Source organism: Aspergillus chevalieri, chromosome 6 (genome assembly GCF_016861735.1).
Source record: "Aspergillus chevalieri M1 DNA, chromosome 6, nearly complete sequence".
Classification (NCBI taxonomy): domain Eukaryota; kingdom Fungi; phylum Ascomycota; class Eurotiomycetes; order Eurotiales; family Aspergillaceae; genus Aspergillus; species Aspergillus chevalieri.
In genome coordinates, this window is record NC_057367.1 from 2,048,529 (window position 1) to 2,066,863 (window position 18,335).

General features: G+C 38.6%; 2 protein-coding genes across 2 annotated transcripts; both read left to right on the forward strand.

Moving 5' to 3' along the window:
* Positions 1 to 7,952: 7,952 nt before the first annotated feature.
* ACHE_60736S (uncharacterized protein) lies at positions 7,953 to 8,252 on the forward strand (the record flags this gene model as incomplete). Its single annotated transcript, XM_043281943.1, has 1 exon — positions 7,953 to 8,252. The coding sequence occupies one exon, from the start codon at positions 7,953 to 7,955 to the stop codon at positions 8,250 to 8,252; it is 300 nt and encodes a 99-aa protein (XP_043139372.1).
* A 3,635-nt stretch (positions 8,253 to 11,887) lies between these two features.
* On the forward strand, positions 11,888 to 13,480 carry ACHE_60737S (uncharacterized protein; the record flags this gene model as incomplete). Its single annotated transcript, XM_043281944.1, has 1 exon — positions 11,888 to 13,480. One exon carries the CDS (start codon positions 11,888 to 11,890, stop codon positions 13,478 to 13,480), a length of 1,593 nt encoding a protein of 530 aa, XP_043139373.1.
* Between the last annotated feature and the right edge of the window lie 4,855 nt (positions 13,481 to 18,335).

Consider the following 18,335-nt stretch of genomic DNA (forward strand, 5'->3'; position numbering starts at 1 on the left):
GTTGGCTTTGACTGATTTGACACAAGTTTTTAAATAAACATAAATAAACATCCAGTAGATCAAGGCAGTGATTAGACTAAAAAGGCCGGTAAGAAATATTATAGGTTCATTCCTATGTTTTAGAAAAGATATCTAGCTTCATCATACAAGGACATAAAACATTGCCTAACGATGAGATTTTGCTTAAGACTGTTGGATAAGTGTAGCCCGTTATATATTAATTATAAATGAAGGGGTTAGAAAGCCATCTGGGATTGTATTTGAAGAATTTAAAGAACTTCATTTTTCTAACATTAGCTATCTTTGCATCCCCACTTTAATTATTAAAGTCTAGAGAAAAAGTAAGATTCCATATAGATTGCTGGGAGTTAAATTCTATTAGTCATAAAGATAATCCAGCCATATCTGTAATGGATGAACTGATAGAATATTCGCTTGGGAAAAGTCAAAACATCTGTTAAGCTTGATATATATATGTTTATAAAAATAAAAACTATAGAAAAATTAAACATCTTAAGTGCCAGTTCCATGTAACTAGTATGAACTGATTAGTCCTTAATCACTTCAATATTTACAAGATCCACCTGCATGCCTTCCATTGATATCATGGGTAACCTGTCTCATATATGCCATTATAATAGACTTTCTAGGTAACAAATATATATGATTTAGCGTCAACTACGGATGTAAGAGGAGATTTAGAATTTTCAATATAGAAATAGAAAATAGGTTTAGTGAAGCTATAGTCATTTATCATGTTCATCGCCGCTCATTGAGCTAATTGAAGTATTGAACTGAATATAATGTTCTCTTAAGGAGACTTTTCCTAGATATTTTCTTTAATTAATTCAATTTTAAGTAATGTATTTGGCAATTCTCAAAATGTGCAAGAGATTTTTTATATTTATTTTGAATAATGAGCTAATATTATAATTTAGGAAGATGGTACAGACACACCCCCTTCGCTACAGGCACACCTCTTGCTTAGCCCTTTCCTAAAATAGTAAATATATCATGTGATTTCTCCGTTATCGCGAGGAGATTCTGATATTATCACTTAAATGCTGTATACACAAACACTAAATCGGTTACTATGCTTAGATGAAAGAATGCTTGAAGTTCAACTATTCCCGCCCAATCATAGACTTCCGATAAATAATATTGGTATTTTTCATTGACCGTTGTCCCTGCCAACCCATCTGAACCTCTTGACCACTTCGTGAAGTTCTAATAGATGCAGTCAGTGTATCAGAAGAGTTATTTATGCTACTTTGTAGATGAAGGAAGAGGTGATTCTGCTGCCAGCTGTAATTCCAGTCATGATTCACCAATCACCCCTGAGATGACTCCCAGGGAGTGAGGTTATTCAATTATACTTTATATAATATAAAACTAGATCTGGACATGGGTATTTATTTGGGCACAGGTCTCATACCCATACCCAAGGGTATATTTATACCTGAGTCTACATAATTTTGTGCATAAAATGCTTAGTCATTAATGAGTAAATTTCTCTATTTCGTATCCCGTCAATAATTACAATCTATTTCTCTTTCTCATTTATCATATCCATAGTATTCGAAAAAATAAAAGAAACCCTATCATACAATGATAATCTACTGTGTCAATTACAGTGGGATGCATTAAGTCTGAACCCCCTTCCAGACCGCCATTCCGCCACCGCCTTCCTTTTTAATTAGTAATGACATTCCACGCGTTGAGCACTAAGCTCTATATACGACTCTATACAAGATGCCCCGTTCAAGAAATGCTGAATTGCCTCCTCAATTGAGATCACGTATATGCAAACTCCATGCAATTGGCTGGGGCGCCAAACGAATTCATAATCTACACTGAGACCTCTCCGTAAACACCATAAAGACCACAAAACGACGCGAAAAAGAGCGTGTTGATAATGTCACTCGCAAACGGTCTGGGCGCCCTTGACAACTTATAGAAGAGCAACGTGACCATATATATGATCTCACTGAAAAAAACCCTCATATTAAGATCCGTGATCTTGTCGATGAGGTGGATGGGGTGGTGAAAAAGCGCTCAATTCAAAAGTTGTTGCATGAGATGGAACGCTGCAAATGGAAGCAACTTCGTCGCCCTGAACTGTTAGAGATTCATGCTGCTAAGCGCCTTCAATGGGCCTGAGAGTATGAGAACCACACCCCTGAAGATTGGGCTAGGGTCCAGTGGTCTGATGAGTGTACAGTTGAGTGAGGTGCTGGTATTTGTCCCATCTGAACCTTCCGACGACCATGTGATCAACTACATGAAAAAGATGTTTGTACATGTCAAACAGGGAAAGGAGTTAAGCAGACGTTTTGGGCTGCTTTTGGAGATAATGTATGGACAGGTCTGATCCCCTTAGATGGCGACCCTGATTCAGAAAGAGGTGGAGTATCAGGGCGAGTTATCTGTGATCTTTATGAGGCATTCTTACCTGAATTTGTCCGCCCTGGTGATATCTTTATGCATGATGGAGCACCAGTGCATCGGGCGCGCGTTGTGATAGAAATCCTCCAACAACTAGAGATAATTGTCATGGTCTGGCCACCTTACTCACCTGATTTGAATCCAATTGAGAACCTCTGGGCGATAATGAAACAGCAAATCTATAAGCTCTTATCCTGAACTAGAGCACGCCTGTGGCACTGAAGATACACGGGAGAGGTTAATAGCAGCAGCTAAGGAAGCCTGGCAGGCAATTGATGAGCAGGTGTGCATTAAGTTGTCAGAGACAATGTTGCATCATGTTAAGGCTGTTATTGAGGCCGACGGCTGGTATACGAAATATTAGTTTTCTTGGAGGTTTAGACAGGCAGAAAAATTGAATATTACTAGTTGTTGAAAAGCGGTGTGGGGCAGCAGTATCTGGGTGTTCAGACTTTCTGCACCTCACTGTAGGTGTAGATTAATTTTTAAAGTATTTCCGCTCAGTGATAGTCCGTTAATTTAAAAAGTGGTTTTTTCGCTGTGTAATCAGTTAGAATAGGATTGAATAGATTACTAGTTTTATTACTTCAAAAAAACACTACTCGCATAAATTATGCAAGTCACGAGAGGTTAATATAGTTAATAAAAAGGATATCTGGGTAAATTCTTGGGTATACCCAGATGGGTCTTGGGTACAGACTTTATATCCATACCTATTGGTAAGAGGTCCGTATTCAAATGGGTATATCCAAGATAATGCCCAGGCCTTAAATAGAGCTCTCTTTGAAAGTATGAATAGAACCCTCTATTTAAGACTTATTTTCACGAGACATGTGGGTCAATAAATATATTATAACGTGATCTATCACTTGGTGACATATCATCAAGTTGCCTGGTGGTGGCGGTTTTACCCCTGAGTAGTAACTGCCTTGTTCAATGTCATATTATCACTGTTATTATGAATAAAATTTCTAAAGAAGACCAATGAAACCATGTATTAAGATTTTTTATAGAAGTTACTACCCATGAAAGCCCACCCATGCGACTGCATTCAATGCGTTCAATGTGTCTTTGACTCATTTCTTACAAGAAATCATTGCAAGTTAATTTGAAAAAGATAGTCTATGTAGACTGTTCCAGATATGTATAAGGCAACATTGTTATCATTGTTATTGCTCATCTACTCCTACGCACATTGGAGCAAAGAGCATAAATTAAAGACTGGGGATAGCCATGCTAAATTAATCTAGCTTAGAAATCATGCAATGGATTTATTATTATTAAATATTTAAAGACCAATTATACGGAATGCTTTAAAGCTGGTAAGTCTTATTCCGTTTGAACTAGATAGTGTGCTTTGATTAAGAAGAAACGAACACCATCTTGGTCATCCAGCAGTTGATCTTTCTATTTGGAAAAGATACCAAGCGATCTTTATCAATTAAAAAGGTAGATTTAGAATATCCAAAAGAGTTACTATATATTGGAAAAATTAATTAAATCGCAATAATAGCAATATGGAATTTTATCTTATATAGCAAGGCATCCATTAGTTTGAAGCATTAAACAAACATCAGAAAGAGAAGGAAGGAATGAAATAAGCCTTTACTTTTGTTATGATCTCTAAGGAGTGATTAGAATTCCATGGATATATGCTGCCAAGGCTGAGGATGAAATTAATGGAAGCAATATTCCAGAGATAAATTCGTGAGATTTTCGGTTCATTAGCATTTAATATAGCTCTACATATTTTAGCCTGTTTAACTGCTGCCACCCCTTTCACTAGAATAGTTATTACATCAATCTAGATTTTATTACAACCTGGGCGCAGTGTAGAAGATTGCTAATATGTCTTATCTAGTAGCCATGTCTATAATTAAGCTTACTCATTGACTTTAGTACAGGAGCAGTCTATTCTTCAAACGTTATTTTCTGATTTTCATCATATTCTTCATAAAGTTTCTATAGTCTCATTTTCTTTATAACCCGTGTGAATCGAGTATCAAGCATTACTAGACCTCATGTCATCCAGTTTTGAAATTAAATATAACCTAATTATTATTCTATTCTAATTTCAACAAGGATTAAGCTTTACTGATTTTCACTTACTATTTTTACATATATCATACAAGAATTTGATAAGTGGTTCCTTTTTTGCCCCCCAACCCATAATGCATCGAAAAGTGAGATTAAAACGGAAATTTTAAATAGCAGGCGCAGGTGATCAATGCATTTATGAAGTACTCTAAAGCTTCTTGATCTATATGAATATCAACCTAATCAGCTCTTTACAGCTTCTTAGGCCCTTCTCTCTTGTTAAATAACCCCTTGTTATAAATTTTAGTCAATTTCAGTGAGTCATGATTCTGAAAGGGAATTCTATTGAATATCACTCTTTAGTTAGTAGTCTTATTCTATTATAACGATGGTCACCATGAGTTTCACTGCAGCTATTCTTAATATTATGAGCCTCTCTAATTATAGCATAATCGGACAGCGAGCTGCGCCGCAGTGGCGGCGGCGAGTAACTAAACACTTCGTATGAATTACTCCAACAATGTAGTTAAATAAATGCCATATTAAAGTGTATTCAATCTATTAAATCAAATTAGCATTTAGCAGGACATTCTGACCTATATATATGTTCTCCGTTCTCCGTTGCAGTTGCTGCATCGCGCTGGCCGCCTTGGCCTTGATGATGGCTCTTGTATCACTCCCCTCTCAAACAACCTTTGTTGACCTTTAGAAAGCCAGTTAGACTAGTTTCATTTTGAATAAAGACTGGTGTTATATCCTTCTTTTCCTGATGTTTATTTGATGTATGAAGCTGATCGAGTCCCTGTCTTAATAAAATAGCCTCCTGCATTGCGACTTCTGTGGTCTTTATAAACTTTTCAAGCATCTGCCCTATCACCACTGAAGATAGAGATTGGCTTTGAAGCTCTTAAATCTGCTTTTTCTGTTGATTCAGCTGATAGAGGTTGAGGAGTATTCTTCCTATAAAAAGATTGGTTGCTGGATGAGGAAGAAGGTTGGTGGTGGTGTTGTATCTTGATGTTGAGGTTTGCAAGCAGTCTCTCTGGTTAAAAGGAATAAGATCAGCGGCTCCAAATGCACTCAATATATTAGCATAGTAAAGAAGTTATTAAAATTGGTTTATAAAAATAGTATTCGTATACCGCTGTGGTCAGCCTTTCTATTAAGCAAAATAATATTATCCATATTTAAACGTCTTAAGTTAACAAAGGAAAGTTGTGTGACATGACAGCCCAATCTAATTAGAGAGTAATATCAAAACTAACTAGCATCTAGAAAAAAGAAGGGAGGTGATACAGACACACCCCTCTCGCTACAGGCAAACCCCCTGTTGGCTACCGGCACACCATCTAGATGTTTTTAGTAAATTGTGGGTCATTCATGTTTTGATAAGATTAGGGTAAAACAATAAGGGTATCATCATAAAAAAGACATCACATCTGCCCCTCTTGGCTACCCATAGCTGCATGCCAAGTGAGCTCAATATGATAAATACTACCTATCAACAATCACCCCGAGCACTCCTGGCTGAGTACTTGAGTGATGATGAGGATCATTGCCCACCATATTCCCTACCTCCACGGCCAGCTAATGCCATCTATTCCATTGAGAAAGAGGCAGTGGGTGCCATTAATGAGTTCACAGAGCAGCATGGCTATGCCCTAACAACCAAGAGTTCCAAGCACCATGAAGGGGATGGCCAAATCAAAGCACACTACCTCCATTGCAACTGCAGTGGTGTATATAAGAACAACATTGCTGATAACAAGTGAGTCCATGACAAAACCAACTCACTGCAAGAATTGCCCTTTTCATGCAACACTCAGTTGAGACAGGCAGACAGACAAATGTCATTTGAGATTAAGGATCCAGGCCATAACCACAGCCCAGCACCTGTCCATACACACCCAACACTGCATCAAGCAGAGATCAAAAAATGTGCCACAACATTTGAAAATCAACTTGCTGCTGGCATCACTCCACATCAGATTCTTGACACTGCCAAGCGTGAAAATAAGAGTAACGTAACATCATCCCATGCAATATCTACAACTTTTGCCAGGACCTCCATCACAAGTTTCTTGATGGATGAACATCCATCCAGGCTCTCCTGACTGCACTCCCAAAGGAAGGTAAATGGCTATTCAACCATATGAAGGATATTGATGGTCATGTTGTTGGATTGTTCTGTACACATCAAAGTTGCCTTGAGCTCTTGCAAAGCAATCCATACTTGTTGATCATGGACTGTACATACAAGACAAACAAGTACTGGATGCCCATGCTGGATATCAATGGTGTCACTGCAACTGGATCCACCTTCTTTGCAGCTGTAGCCTTCATCCATAATGAGCAGCAACCATCATATGACTTTGACATCTCTGCACAGGGTCTATGAACAGCTTGGCCTCAAACCACCTTGCACCATTCTGACTGACAAAGAGTAAGGCTCTCATAAATGCCTGCAAGGATGTATTCCCTGATGTCTACATAGTACACCATGATTTGTTTCTGGCATATGAACAAGAACATCCTGTCAAAAGCCTGCCTCCTTATCTGCAAAGAGCTCCTTGATAGCATGGAAACTCTGCCTGATCAACATGACAAGGAGATGAGCACTGGAAGAGAATGCTTGAGATGTGGTGGAGGTGGTTAGAGCATCATCCTATTCAGAGTCAGAATGTGCATGGAAGGAGTTCTGTGATCAATATGATGATGAAGTCTTTTGCCCTTTAGTTGCATACATTGAAAAAGAGTGGCTGAATGATGACAAGAGGAAGCAAATTCAGAAATTCTGTACTCTTTTACTGACAAAGCTTTTCATCTGGACATGTGTACAACTTCCCATGGTGAAGCATCCCACTCACACCTCAAGAAGGACCTTGGTACTTCAGTGGCTGATCATCTTTATATTATTCAATCATTTGAGCGAACTATTACACATCAGCATGAGTTGTGCAAGAAAGCATTGGAGAATGAACAGGTTACAAAGTCCACTAGATTGCTCTGCTTCTCCCTATATGGTGATGTGCATACCTGGCTATCACAGTATGCTTTGCAAAAAGTCGCAGCGATTTATGATGCTTATCTGCCAAGACAACAGAACACTGATAATCACAAGCTCCATAACCAGAAAAAGGTGATCTCTGAGCACTGTACTGGTTTGACTTTGTGTACACAGGGTATCCCATGTATTCATGTGATTAAAAGATATGTTGATCAACAGTGTTCATTGAAAACTGAGGATTTCCACCAGCAATGGCACCTTTATACCCCAGAAACCATGCCTGTGCCAAATCCCTGTGAAATGATCCTTGAACCATGTGTTGTTGACTCTGTTCAAGGCAGGCCTTCAGGTGTGTCAAATCAGCCAACCCCAACATCAACACCAGCATCAACCAACCCAATCACAGGCACTGAATGAGAACCATCAGAATTTGAGCGTGTATTGGCCTGTGAGCAACCAAGGCATGGCCATAGACAGCCACAGAAGGATGCAGTGGCACCTGAGCCATCTCAGGCAAATCCAGAGTCATCTTGGGCAGACTCTCCAGAATCTGTGCTTGTACTGGAATCACCTCCTATGTCACCAGTGCCAGGAAGTGCCATGCTTGATGGTGTATGCAGCTCATCACCTGACATATTGGCTGCTGCACCAGTTAGAACCTCATGAAGTGGTTGGAGAATTAGATGTGTTGGCAGGGGTGATGAAAACTACCAGTATTATTGATTTGAGGCGTATTCAAGAAGGGGGTAATGAAGGCTTTTAGTTCAAAATGTTAGTGTACATGGTCGATCATGATAGTAATGATAAATCTCAGTTCAATATGCTAAGGAAATATCACATGACAAGAACTCACAATTTACTAAAAACGGCTAGACGGTGTGCCGGCAGCCAACAAGGGGTGCGTGCCTGTAGCGAGAGGGGTGTGCCTGTATCAGCTCTCTATTTTAGTCAGAGGCGGCATCCCTTTATAATCTATCCAGAGATAATTTTACATCTAATTATTGTAATCTTAGATGTAATAATGTATAGGCAGAGACGTGATGAACAATTACATAAAACGATATAAAGCTCATAGAACATTCAAGTATATATATGCATTCATTAATCATGTTAACTGAAGTTAAGAGGGGGAACATGAAATCCATTGTTTTATTAAGGAATAGAGATAGTGAAGTTATACCTATTAAAAATCTATTTTATGTTCATTCTTTAATAAACATACCACAAAACCTTTTTCCAGGACAGACTTGTCAAGATCCTCTTTTTTAAGTTATCAGACTGCTAATTGATGGTTCTCTTCAGTTTATTCAAGTCTCTTTAATTCCATGTTAGTAATATTAGACTTATAGTTAATGCATTAGAAAAATGACTAATATTTATAATAGAGAATTTTTCTGACCCTTAATTTGTAATACGCATTTTCGATATCTAGACGACCTATCTAAAGTAGGATATGAAGATCTAATTACTATTTCATTTTTCACCTCATTTAAAGTATTTATGATATTGGAATCGTCTTCCTTATTATTATTAGCGTTGAAAGACTGAACGACCAAACCCATGTAAGTTATAAGGCTATTAAATAATTTATCTACATAAATATAGAGAATCGTCAGCTTTTTTATTTTTTACATAAGGCGATTGTATAATTTCAACATATAATAAGTTCAGAGAGTTCTGCTACTTCAGTTAGAGGTCGAGAATTCTAAAAAATTTATCAGTAAATCTAAGAAATCATTACTAGCTTTTATTTAATTTAATACTACAGGTTTCTAGAGGTTGTAATTATTAATGCTAGGATATTTAGATCTATATTGATGAAGGGATCAAGAACTTAATCATGTAATATCATGAAAAAATTGAATCTACTTCGCTTTTTTCCACTATACCGCCTAATATACTGCCGATTCTTAATAGTCCGTATACTAGCCATTTGCATCAATCACTGCATGTATGTGGATAGTTAGGCATGTTCTCTGACAGCAATCTATCCTCAAATTGAATGCCATACCTAGGCTGCTTGAATCAAAATCTTTTAGATGCCTTTCTTACATGCTCTAATTCAGGGTAAAGTTCGTAGATCTTTGCCTTCGTCAATGCCCGGAGATTGTCAATAGGATTTAGATCCAGTGAATGAGTGGCCAGACCATGATATCCAAACCCTAATTCATCAAGGAATTCTCATACAATGCCTGCTGTATGGAAAGGTGCATTATCATGCATGAAGATGTCCCCAGGTTGGAGTAAGTCAGGCAAAAAAGACCGATATAAAATGCTCCTAACGCTTGCTGTAACTCGACGCTGAGCATCAGGATACCTCCATCAAGAGGGATTAAAACCAGTACAAGGGAAACTCCAAAAGCAGCCAAAACATCTGCTTTATGCCTTTCCCACACGGCTTGGCATGGACATCACCAGGCCTAGTTTGATCAGAGGGTTTTCCAATATCCATAATAGGTCTTTTTATAGATTCCTCTTTCCACTGTAAATCATCATTCCATTGAACCCTGTGCTAAATCATTTGATATAAAAGATTCATTTTTTTTTTAGCCCGTTCTGATCGTTGACCAGCATGTTGACATGTCAATTTGGACCGACTTAATTGTATCCATTTTCCGCAATTCGATCCATGTAGACTCGGCACCGCCGCCCATGGGGCGGTAGAAGGCCGCCTGTAGCTCGTCCATCTGAGCCTGTAGCATTTTGGCCCGTTTGGTCACACTCTTCCTAATTCGAAAGAATGACTCGATGATTCAGCGGATAAATAAGGTAATGCACCACTGAGTCGGCCACTTGTGTATTGCATACACAATGACATTTTTTAGGATCCAATATCTCAACAAAAAAATATTAGCAAGGTCTAAAAGCTAAAACACGAACATATGCCATGGCAAATATGTAGGCATCAGGTTGAGGGCTTTTCAATATGTATGCAATACACAAGTGGCCGGTTCGGGGGTGTGGTCGACTCGGTGGGGATTACATTACCTGTTTTCTATGCCGGTTCCAGTTTCGTCTATACCAAATGCTGGTATTTATATACCACCACATTGAAATATAATGGCTAATATTTGCATTCAGATTCTGCGTACGATTTGATATATTAATTATCTTCTGGTTTCAAGGATAAATGATATTATTAGTAGTTAACTATGTATTAGATTGATAAAGATACTGACCTTTGTGCCGAAAATATCTTTTCACTATGGCTCTACCACCATCGCTCCATTCTGAGAATCAAGATCAAACCTTAGTTATCTTAATTTTCAATTGATTCGGTGTCGCTGATAGATTATTTAATGTCAGAAATACAAATTTATCACATCAAAAACTGTCCAAACACCTGTTTCTCTATCTCTTGACTTTGCATGTAAGGCAGATTACTGATAAAAAGGGCATAAATAATGCATGTCACGACTCCCTTACGTTTGCACTGTTTGACAGCCCGCCGGGTTGCCCGTTATTGCCCGCTGGGCAGGCACTTAGAGCCCATTGTAGCCCGCCGGGCAGGGGAAGACCGCCCCGGGCGGGCATGCCCAGGGGCTGTGCCAAGGTCTAGATCCACAGAGGTTTTGTATAAAGCGCTTTTTAGCCACATGGTCCACTCTCTATAGTTCCTCATATTTGATATGAGGATTGGAGGTAATAGTGCCATGGATATACTTGCATGGTTTTTGAACCAGATTGTGTGGCCTGCCTGAGCCACGATTTTATCGGTTATTCTCACGTTCGCGCTTACGTCGTATTGGTTGTTTTGATGCCGTTAATAGGGATCTCGTTATGAATTTTCTTCAGACTCCGTCAAATAGAGTGTAGTTCACATATCCGGGATCTTATTCGAGGGCTTTATATATTATGAAAGTAAATACTCGAGACATATACCCTTTGTTATGACCCAATAGCTTAACAATACCGATAAATAGAGTAATACAGATAAATACACCCATAATCTATGATACCTGAAGAAATACATACTTTAGAAGATAATACCAGCTTAGTGTATGCAAGTATACTATTCAAGAATGATTTCTCTAGCAGTCCCATGTCCTCTAGAACTGTTATTGTTGATATATCAAGGTTAGGAAAAGGGCCATTTAGTATGCAATACAAAGGTGCGCGACCCCCTTGTGGGTTACGTTAATCAGTATTAACTTAATAAGCATTTAAGTCAAATTTAGGCTTCCAACTGTGTAAAAGAAGAGATAAATAGGAATCTTCTCTAACTTGCTAGTCTATGCTTCATCTATTCTGTTATTGCTGCCTAACAGCATCTACTTAGTATATACAACCCAATAACGTAATCGGACACCGAGCTGCGCGGGACACCGAGCTGCGCGGTCGGAAGCCGCTTCTCCTGAATATGATCCCATATACTACTTTTCTACTGCCATATTCATCATGACTGAAATACCGAAGGAAAAACGTCTAGAATTGGCCATTGAGGCTTTTCATAAAGGCCAATTCCCATCAAAAACGGCCTGTGCAAAAGCCTTTGATGTGCCTCCAAGGACCCTCATGACTCGCCTCGATGGGACTGTCTCTCGCCAACATACAATTGCAAATTGTCGCAAGCTATCAAATACTGAAGAAGAATCCCTTAAAAACTGGATTCTAGACATGGATAAACGTGGTCTACCCCTTCGAGTATCAAATGTACGCCATCTTGCTCAGCTTTTATTATCCGCGCGGTCTAAGCCATCAAAAGACATCTCTATCAGCGAGAAATGGGTCTCCCGATTTATTCAACGCCATCCTGAGCTCAAATCCAAATATACCCGCCAATATGACTATCAGCGTGCCAAATGTGAAGATCCGGAGCTTATAAAAGGCTGGTTTAATCGTGTTCAAGAGACTATCCTGAGATACGGCATTGCAGAGCAGGATATATACAATATGGATGAAACTGGCTTTCAAATGGGAGTGGCATCAACTGCAAAGGTTATTTGTGGATCAGAGACAAGAGATAGCCATGCCAAATCTATCCAGCCTGGAAATCGCGAGTGGATTACCATAATAATTGCCATAAATGCCTCTGGACATGCTCTACCTCCGCAAATCATTATGGCTGGGAAAAAGCATCAATCTCAGTGGTATTCAGCTATTCCAAAGGAATATAGAATCAGCTTGAGCGATAATGGCTGGACTAATGATATTCTGGGATTTGAATGGCTTCAGGAGATGTTTGAGAAGCATACTGCTTCTCAGACAGCTGGCAGATATCGTCTTTTAATTCTTGACGGCCATAGCAGTCATGCCACTGCTAGTTTTGATCAATTCTGCACTGAGAGAAGGATTATTCCGTTATATATGCCTCCTCATTCATCTCATCTACTTCAACCGCTTGATATAAGCTGTTTTGCGCCACTCAAGCATTATTACGGCCAGAAAGTCAGAGAGATGGCAGAAAACAACATCCATGCCATTGATAAACAAGACTTCATATCTATCTACTCCAGCATCCATGGCCGTGCATTCTCTAAGGCCAATATATTGAGTGCATTTGCAGCTGCTGGTCTTATTCCTTTTAAACCAGAGAGAGTTCTTGCAAAACTCAACATCAAGACACCGACACCACCTTCTTCCTCATCCAGCAACCAATCCTTTTATTTAGGAAGAACACCAGTCAATCTCTATCAGTTGAATCAGCAGAAAAAGCAGATTCAAGAACTTCAAAGCCAATCCCTATCTTCAGTTGTTGCAGAGCAGATGCTTGAAAAGTTTATAAAGAGCACAGAAGTCGCAATGCAGGATGCTATTCTATTAAGACAGGGATTCCATCAGCTCCACACGTCAAATAAGCATCAGAAAGGGAAGAAGAATATGACACGAGCCTTTATTCAAGATGGAGGTAGTCTAACTGGCTCTGAAGGTCAGCAAAGGTTGATTGAGAGGGAGGCGATACAGGAGCCATCAAGAAGGCCACGGCGGCCAGCACGATGCAGCAACTGCAATGAAGAAGGCCATAATAGGTTAAAATGTCCTGCTAAATAGTAGTAAATTTAATAGATCGAATACAGTTCAATGTGGCATTTATTTAACTAGGTTGATGAAATAATTCGTATAATTCGTATAGAAGAGTTAGTTACTCGCCGCCGCCGCGCAGCTCGGTGTCCCGCGCAGCTCGGTGTCCGATTACGTTAGTCATTTTATCTTAATAAGCTTATTAATAAGTACTTCCTTGGTCTAGACCGTCTGGTTAATATCTTTTAAATATCTCTTCAGGATTAGATCTATTTTAACTTAGTTCTCACGTCCTCTATTTATATCGTTCTTTTTAAATATTTTTTTTAGTTGATCTCTTATGCTGTCCCATTTCTTAGTTATATGATTGATTGCATGAAACACTAAATTATTCAGGATTCTATTTGATTTATTCCAGTTTCTTTTTAAATATTTCGATAAACCGTTTGTTGATGAATCCTTTCCAAATATTAATTCCTTGTTAGTGCTCGCAGTGAGGGCAATAGCTCATCGCAGACTCAATAACATTCTTAAGCCATTTCATCAGTTTCAGCTCAATTCAATAAGTTGGCCCACATTTTGACCATCAAACTTTGATCATTCATTTGCAACTGCAGTGCAACTAAGTGGGTTGAGGTAAGCTCCTGTTCTAGCATCCTAACAATGTTATTTCGCGAAAGAGCTAGCTTAGAACTACAGATGAGAAAACGAAGGCGATAGTAATAAATAATTATTGACTCAAAAAATTTTAATTTTATATTAGTAGATGGTTTATCAAATAGACTTACTAGTATTAGGGAGGAAAGAAAAATGGAAGGCAGAGTAAGCCGAATTAGTAATGATATCTGACCAATACACTGTTCTCAGATCCATAAATAATGTCTATTCATTATTTATGTTCATTTATGTTCTCTTACACTTATATCATCAGATTGGATAATAATGATGATACTTTACAATAAAATTGAAGATATATTAATTTATATCAAACCTCCAACAGTCCGGTTTCTCTGGCTAAATAAAGCAACTTTATAATAAATTCGGAAAATTTATCAATAAGCCTTCTAAACAAGTGTTGTAACTTATTATTTCTATGTTTAAGCTGGTAGTCTATTGAAGTATATAGATTTGTCATATCATGAAGGTATATCTTAGTTATTGACAGGCTTTACTACTTTTTCTAATAAAGGGATCTGACTAAAGATTTGAAATTTATAGGAAGTATTTATAAGATGTTTACAAAGCCCTCACGGACCTAACGTAATCCATAAGCGAGCTGCGCACCCAAGCGAGATGCGCACTTCCGACGTATGTCAGAAAAGGAGTCTTTTTCAACAAGAAAAAAATGTATTTCTATATGAAATCTAATTACCATTGTGATTAAGATAATGAGTCTGTTTATGTCCTAAAATATTGCAATCACTACATCATGGTGGTGCCCGTGCAGAGCGGTATTCTGCCATTGGGCACTGGTTCCGTAGATGTAGTAGGCATGACTTCTTCCTCCTGGCTCCTTCCCTGTACGAGAGTCTGGCCCTCCTGAATAGAAAGGCCTTCTTCAGCAGTGATCTGCCTCCTAGATCTCTTACGCTTTTGAAGTTGTTTTTCATGTGAAGCTCGCAATTCCGAATTTCTTGACGAGCAAGAATACCTAAAGCCATTTCATGGCCTGTGATCATCTTGTCTAGAAGAGATATAGGGCTTCCTGTATGCCTTTTAAGCATAGTTTTAACTGTAGATGCCTACTTTTCCAGTTGCCGCAAGTTATAAGGTGTCTTTGGTGCTGAATTGGTTGACTGAGCTGCCCGGTGGTGTAGGGGTCTTAAGTTGGACAGTAAAACGCTCAAGCACCTCCTCTGGATTGAATGGAACCAAGTCAGTAGCTCTAAATCCACTCTTGATATTATCCGGAGTAAATGCTTACTTCCGAGCTTCTGGATAGGCCTTAAGAAAGTCAAGTTTATCAATATGGTTGAAACCCTGCCGCATCCGATTTGCAATACAGAATCCATATGCTCCCTTAAGGATAAAAACAGCTCACATCAAGAGGCTGGCAATAATTTGATGAATGAGGTGGCATACAAATAGGATGATATCGTTCTCACTGCTACTTTATCGAATTTAGGGACTATATGGCTACCATGGCCATCTAGAATTAAGAGGCGGTATTTTCCAGTTGTGCGGCTAGTAGTCTCGGGAATGAAGACCTTTCGAAGCCAGCGCAGTCCAATTTGGTCTGATGTCCATCCATTAGGACTAACTTCGATATCCTCCAGTTGTGTGGTAGCTTCGAATCTTGATAGAGCCCTCAATATGGACTGATCCTTTGAAGACGATCCATGGCGGCAAGGCCCAGCCCATAGAGTTGACACACTCAATAGAAGTAACCCATTCCCTATTGCCAGGCTGTATAACTAGGCCTGGGCATTGTCCTTGGGTATACCCAAATGGGTATACCCAAGAATTTACCCAAATACCCCACTTTTTACTAATTATTGTAATCCCTGTGACTTGCATAATTTATGCAACAGTAGTGGTTTTTTGAGTTATTAAGCTAGTAATCTAATTACCAGTAGTCCGAATATTACAAAAGCTCAGATGCATTCATATCTTTGATGAAGATTTCAGTTCATATTAATTACTGAGAAAATGCCATAAAATAAATAAAGCAGTACTATATTAATTCAAAATAATCAAATCTTTTTGGTCTCTTGAGACCTATGAGGCCTTGCAGGCACCTGTGGGAGAGGCGATTCATCTTTACTTGTAGAATCCTCAGATAAAACACTATTTTGTCTCTTTGAAGCAGTGCTATCCTCTCCAATCAGCACTGTGGGCTCAATCTCAGTCATCAGGATCCAGTCTTCTGTCTTGTCATCTATCTTATCTTCTATGACGGCTCAATGTTATACAAACAGCGCCAACATGAGGCCATACAAGCAATCTGAGCAAACGAGGGCTTAAGCCTCATCACACAAAGGCTGCCCATTGCCCAGATAGATTCCCTTTTCCTTCATGGCCTAGATAGATTTCCTCTTCTTCTTTCTTCTCCAGATTCGATATTCTCGTCGATGGCTACAATAGTTTAGATAGGAATTCAGTTCATCATTATCTACTATTCCGAGCCCGTGACAAGCACGCATAAATAATATCAGATCCAGAGTGTTATGGATGGCCCAGTGACCTGGCCCCGAACACCTTCATTAGAAGGGGATAATATAGATTACCAGGTAGAAGGCTTTGCTACAGTAGAATATATCAAAGCCCTTCTCTGCTGAAATGTTGCTGGGGTGTACTTGGGCAAAGTAGTTGCTTTTTCCTATGGAGCTAGCTAGCTGCATACTAGATATCCAATTAGATATCGGTGGGCCCATCCATGGAAATATATTATTGGCTTAATAGAGCCGGGTAGTTGGGTATACCCAACTACCCGGGTTTCCTAATATCCTGGCCCCCCCCCCCCCCCCGGGGGAGCGGGCCCAATTCCTGAGTATTTTAAAACAATATTCAACCCGTTCGGGCGCTGTATATACTAGTTTTGTATAAGATATAACATGTAAAATTTGTATTCAGCAGGTTATCCACCTAATTTACGCTGTAGGCTTTCATATAATAGCTCTCTTCTTGTTATATTATAGATGGTAGGTAAGGAAGAGATAGATTATTAGATTGTATGATAATCGTTGACGCTGTGACGTGATAGGAACAGAGAAAAATACACGCTAGTGACTAAGGATTTTTATGCAGGAAAATTGTGCAGACTTGGGTATAAACATACCTTTGGGTATGGGTACGAGACCTGTACCCAAATGGGTACCCATGTCCAGGTCTATGTATAACTTGACACCGGCCATATATGTCGGCTCTAGTTACTACTTTTGCAGTAGCAATTATTCCCATTGCATGGCCAGTCTCATCAAAATTGTAGACATCTTCATATGCAATCCCATGCTGCATCATAGTGATTTGTGAACCACTCTTTAATGATCTTTGAATCTTCACATTTCGCACTCTGGTTGTTATACCGTTGAGAATAACTAGTCTTAAGCTCATCATGCCGTTTAGTGAAGTTGGACCCCCAGTTCTTGCCAATGGGTTGGTTGTTGGTAGATCCCCGCATCCCCGCCCTGCAAGGAGGATATTGGCCATATCTGAACATGAGATGATGATTAGACAAAAATTGTTATAGATCTTTGGGTTATAAATTTGCTATTTGGATAATTAAAGCTTATTATATTGACTTTTATACTTTTTGGATAGCTGGATAGAGTCAATTTAGTTTTTTATGCGTCATATATATACATTTATTGCTCGTGCTATCAAAAATGGTGATAAGACCTCATCAATTCAATATGTTCTAATGAGGGAAATATACCAATTGTTTACTAATTGTCGCTCCCGGGTGTTAATCTCATCCAATCCCTAAAGTCAATTATTCTCTATTTAATTAGAAAATATTGCTTAATATACTAGACATTAGCTAAGTTTTATTAGACTATTCGTTAAATTTTTTTATGCATTGATTTATTATATTCGATACTCATAATACTAATAAGGGTTCCAAATGCGTGTGTGTATATATTCCGTTTAAATGGTAAATAAGGCTTATAGTTGTAATTCACCAAATGAAGACTTAGGCCCATTGACTTGTAATATAAATAGGCATCCATGAAACCCACCATAGGGTAATAGATCTGATCAGTTCTCTTAATAGTAATAAATGAGCATACATATTTATCACATAAATAATCATTAGAATTTGATTGAGTCCTTTCCTTTTTAACCTTGAAAGGGAAAAGAAAGTCTATAGATATATCTACTATAGTATGAGAAATGCATTAGATTGAAAATCAAAACTTCAGAGCTTTTTGGTCTTCAATATTGA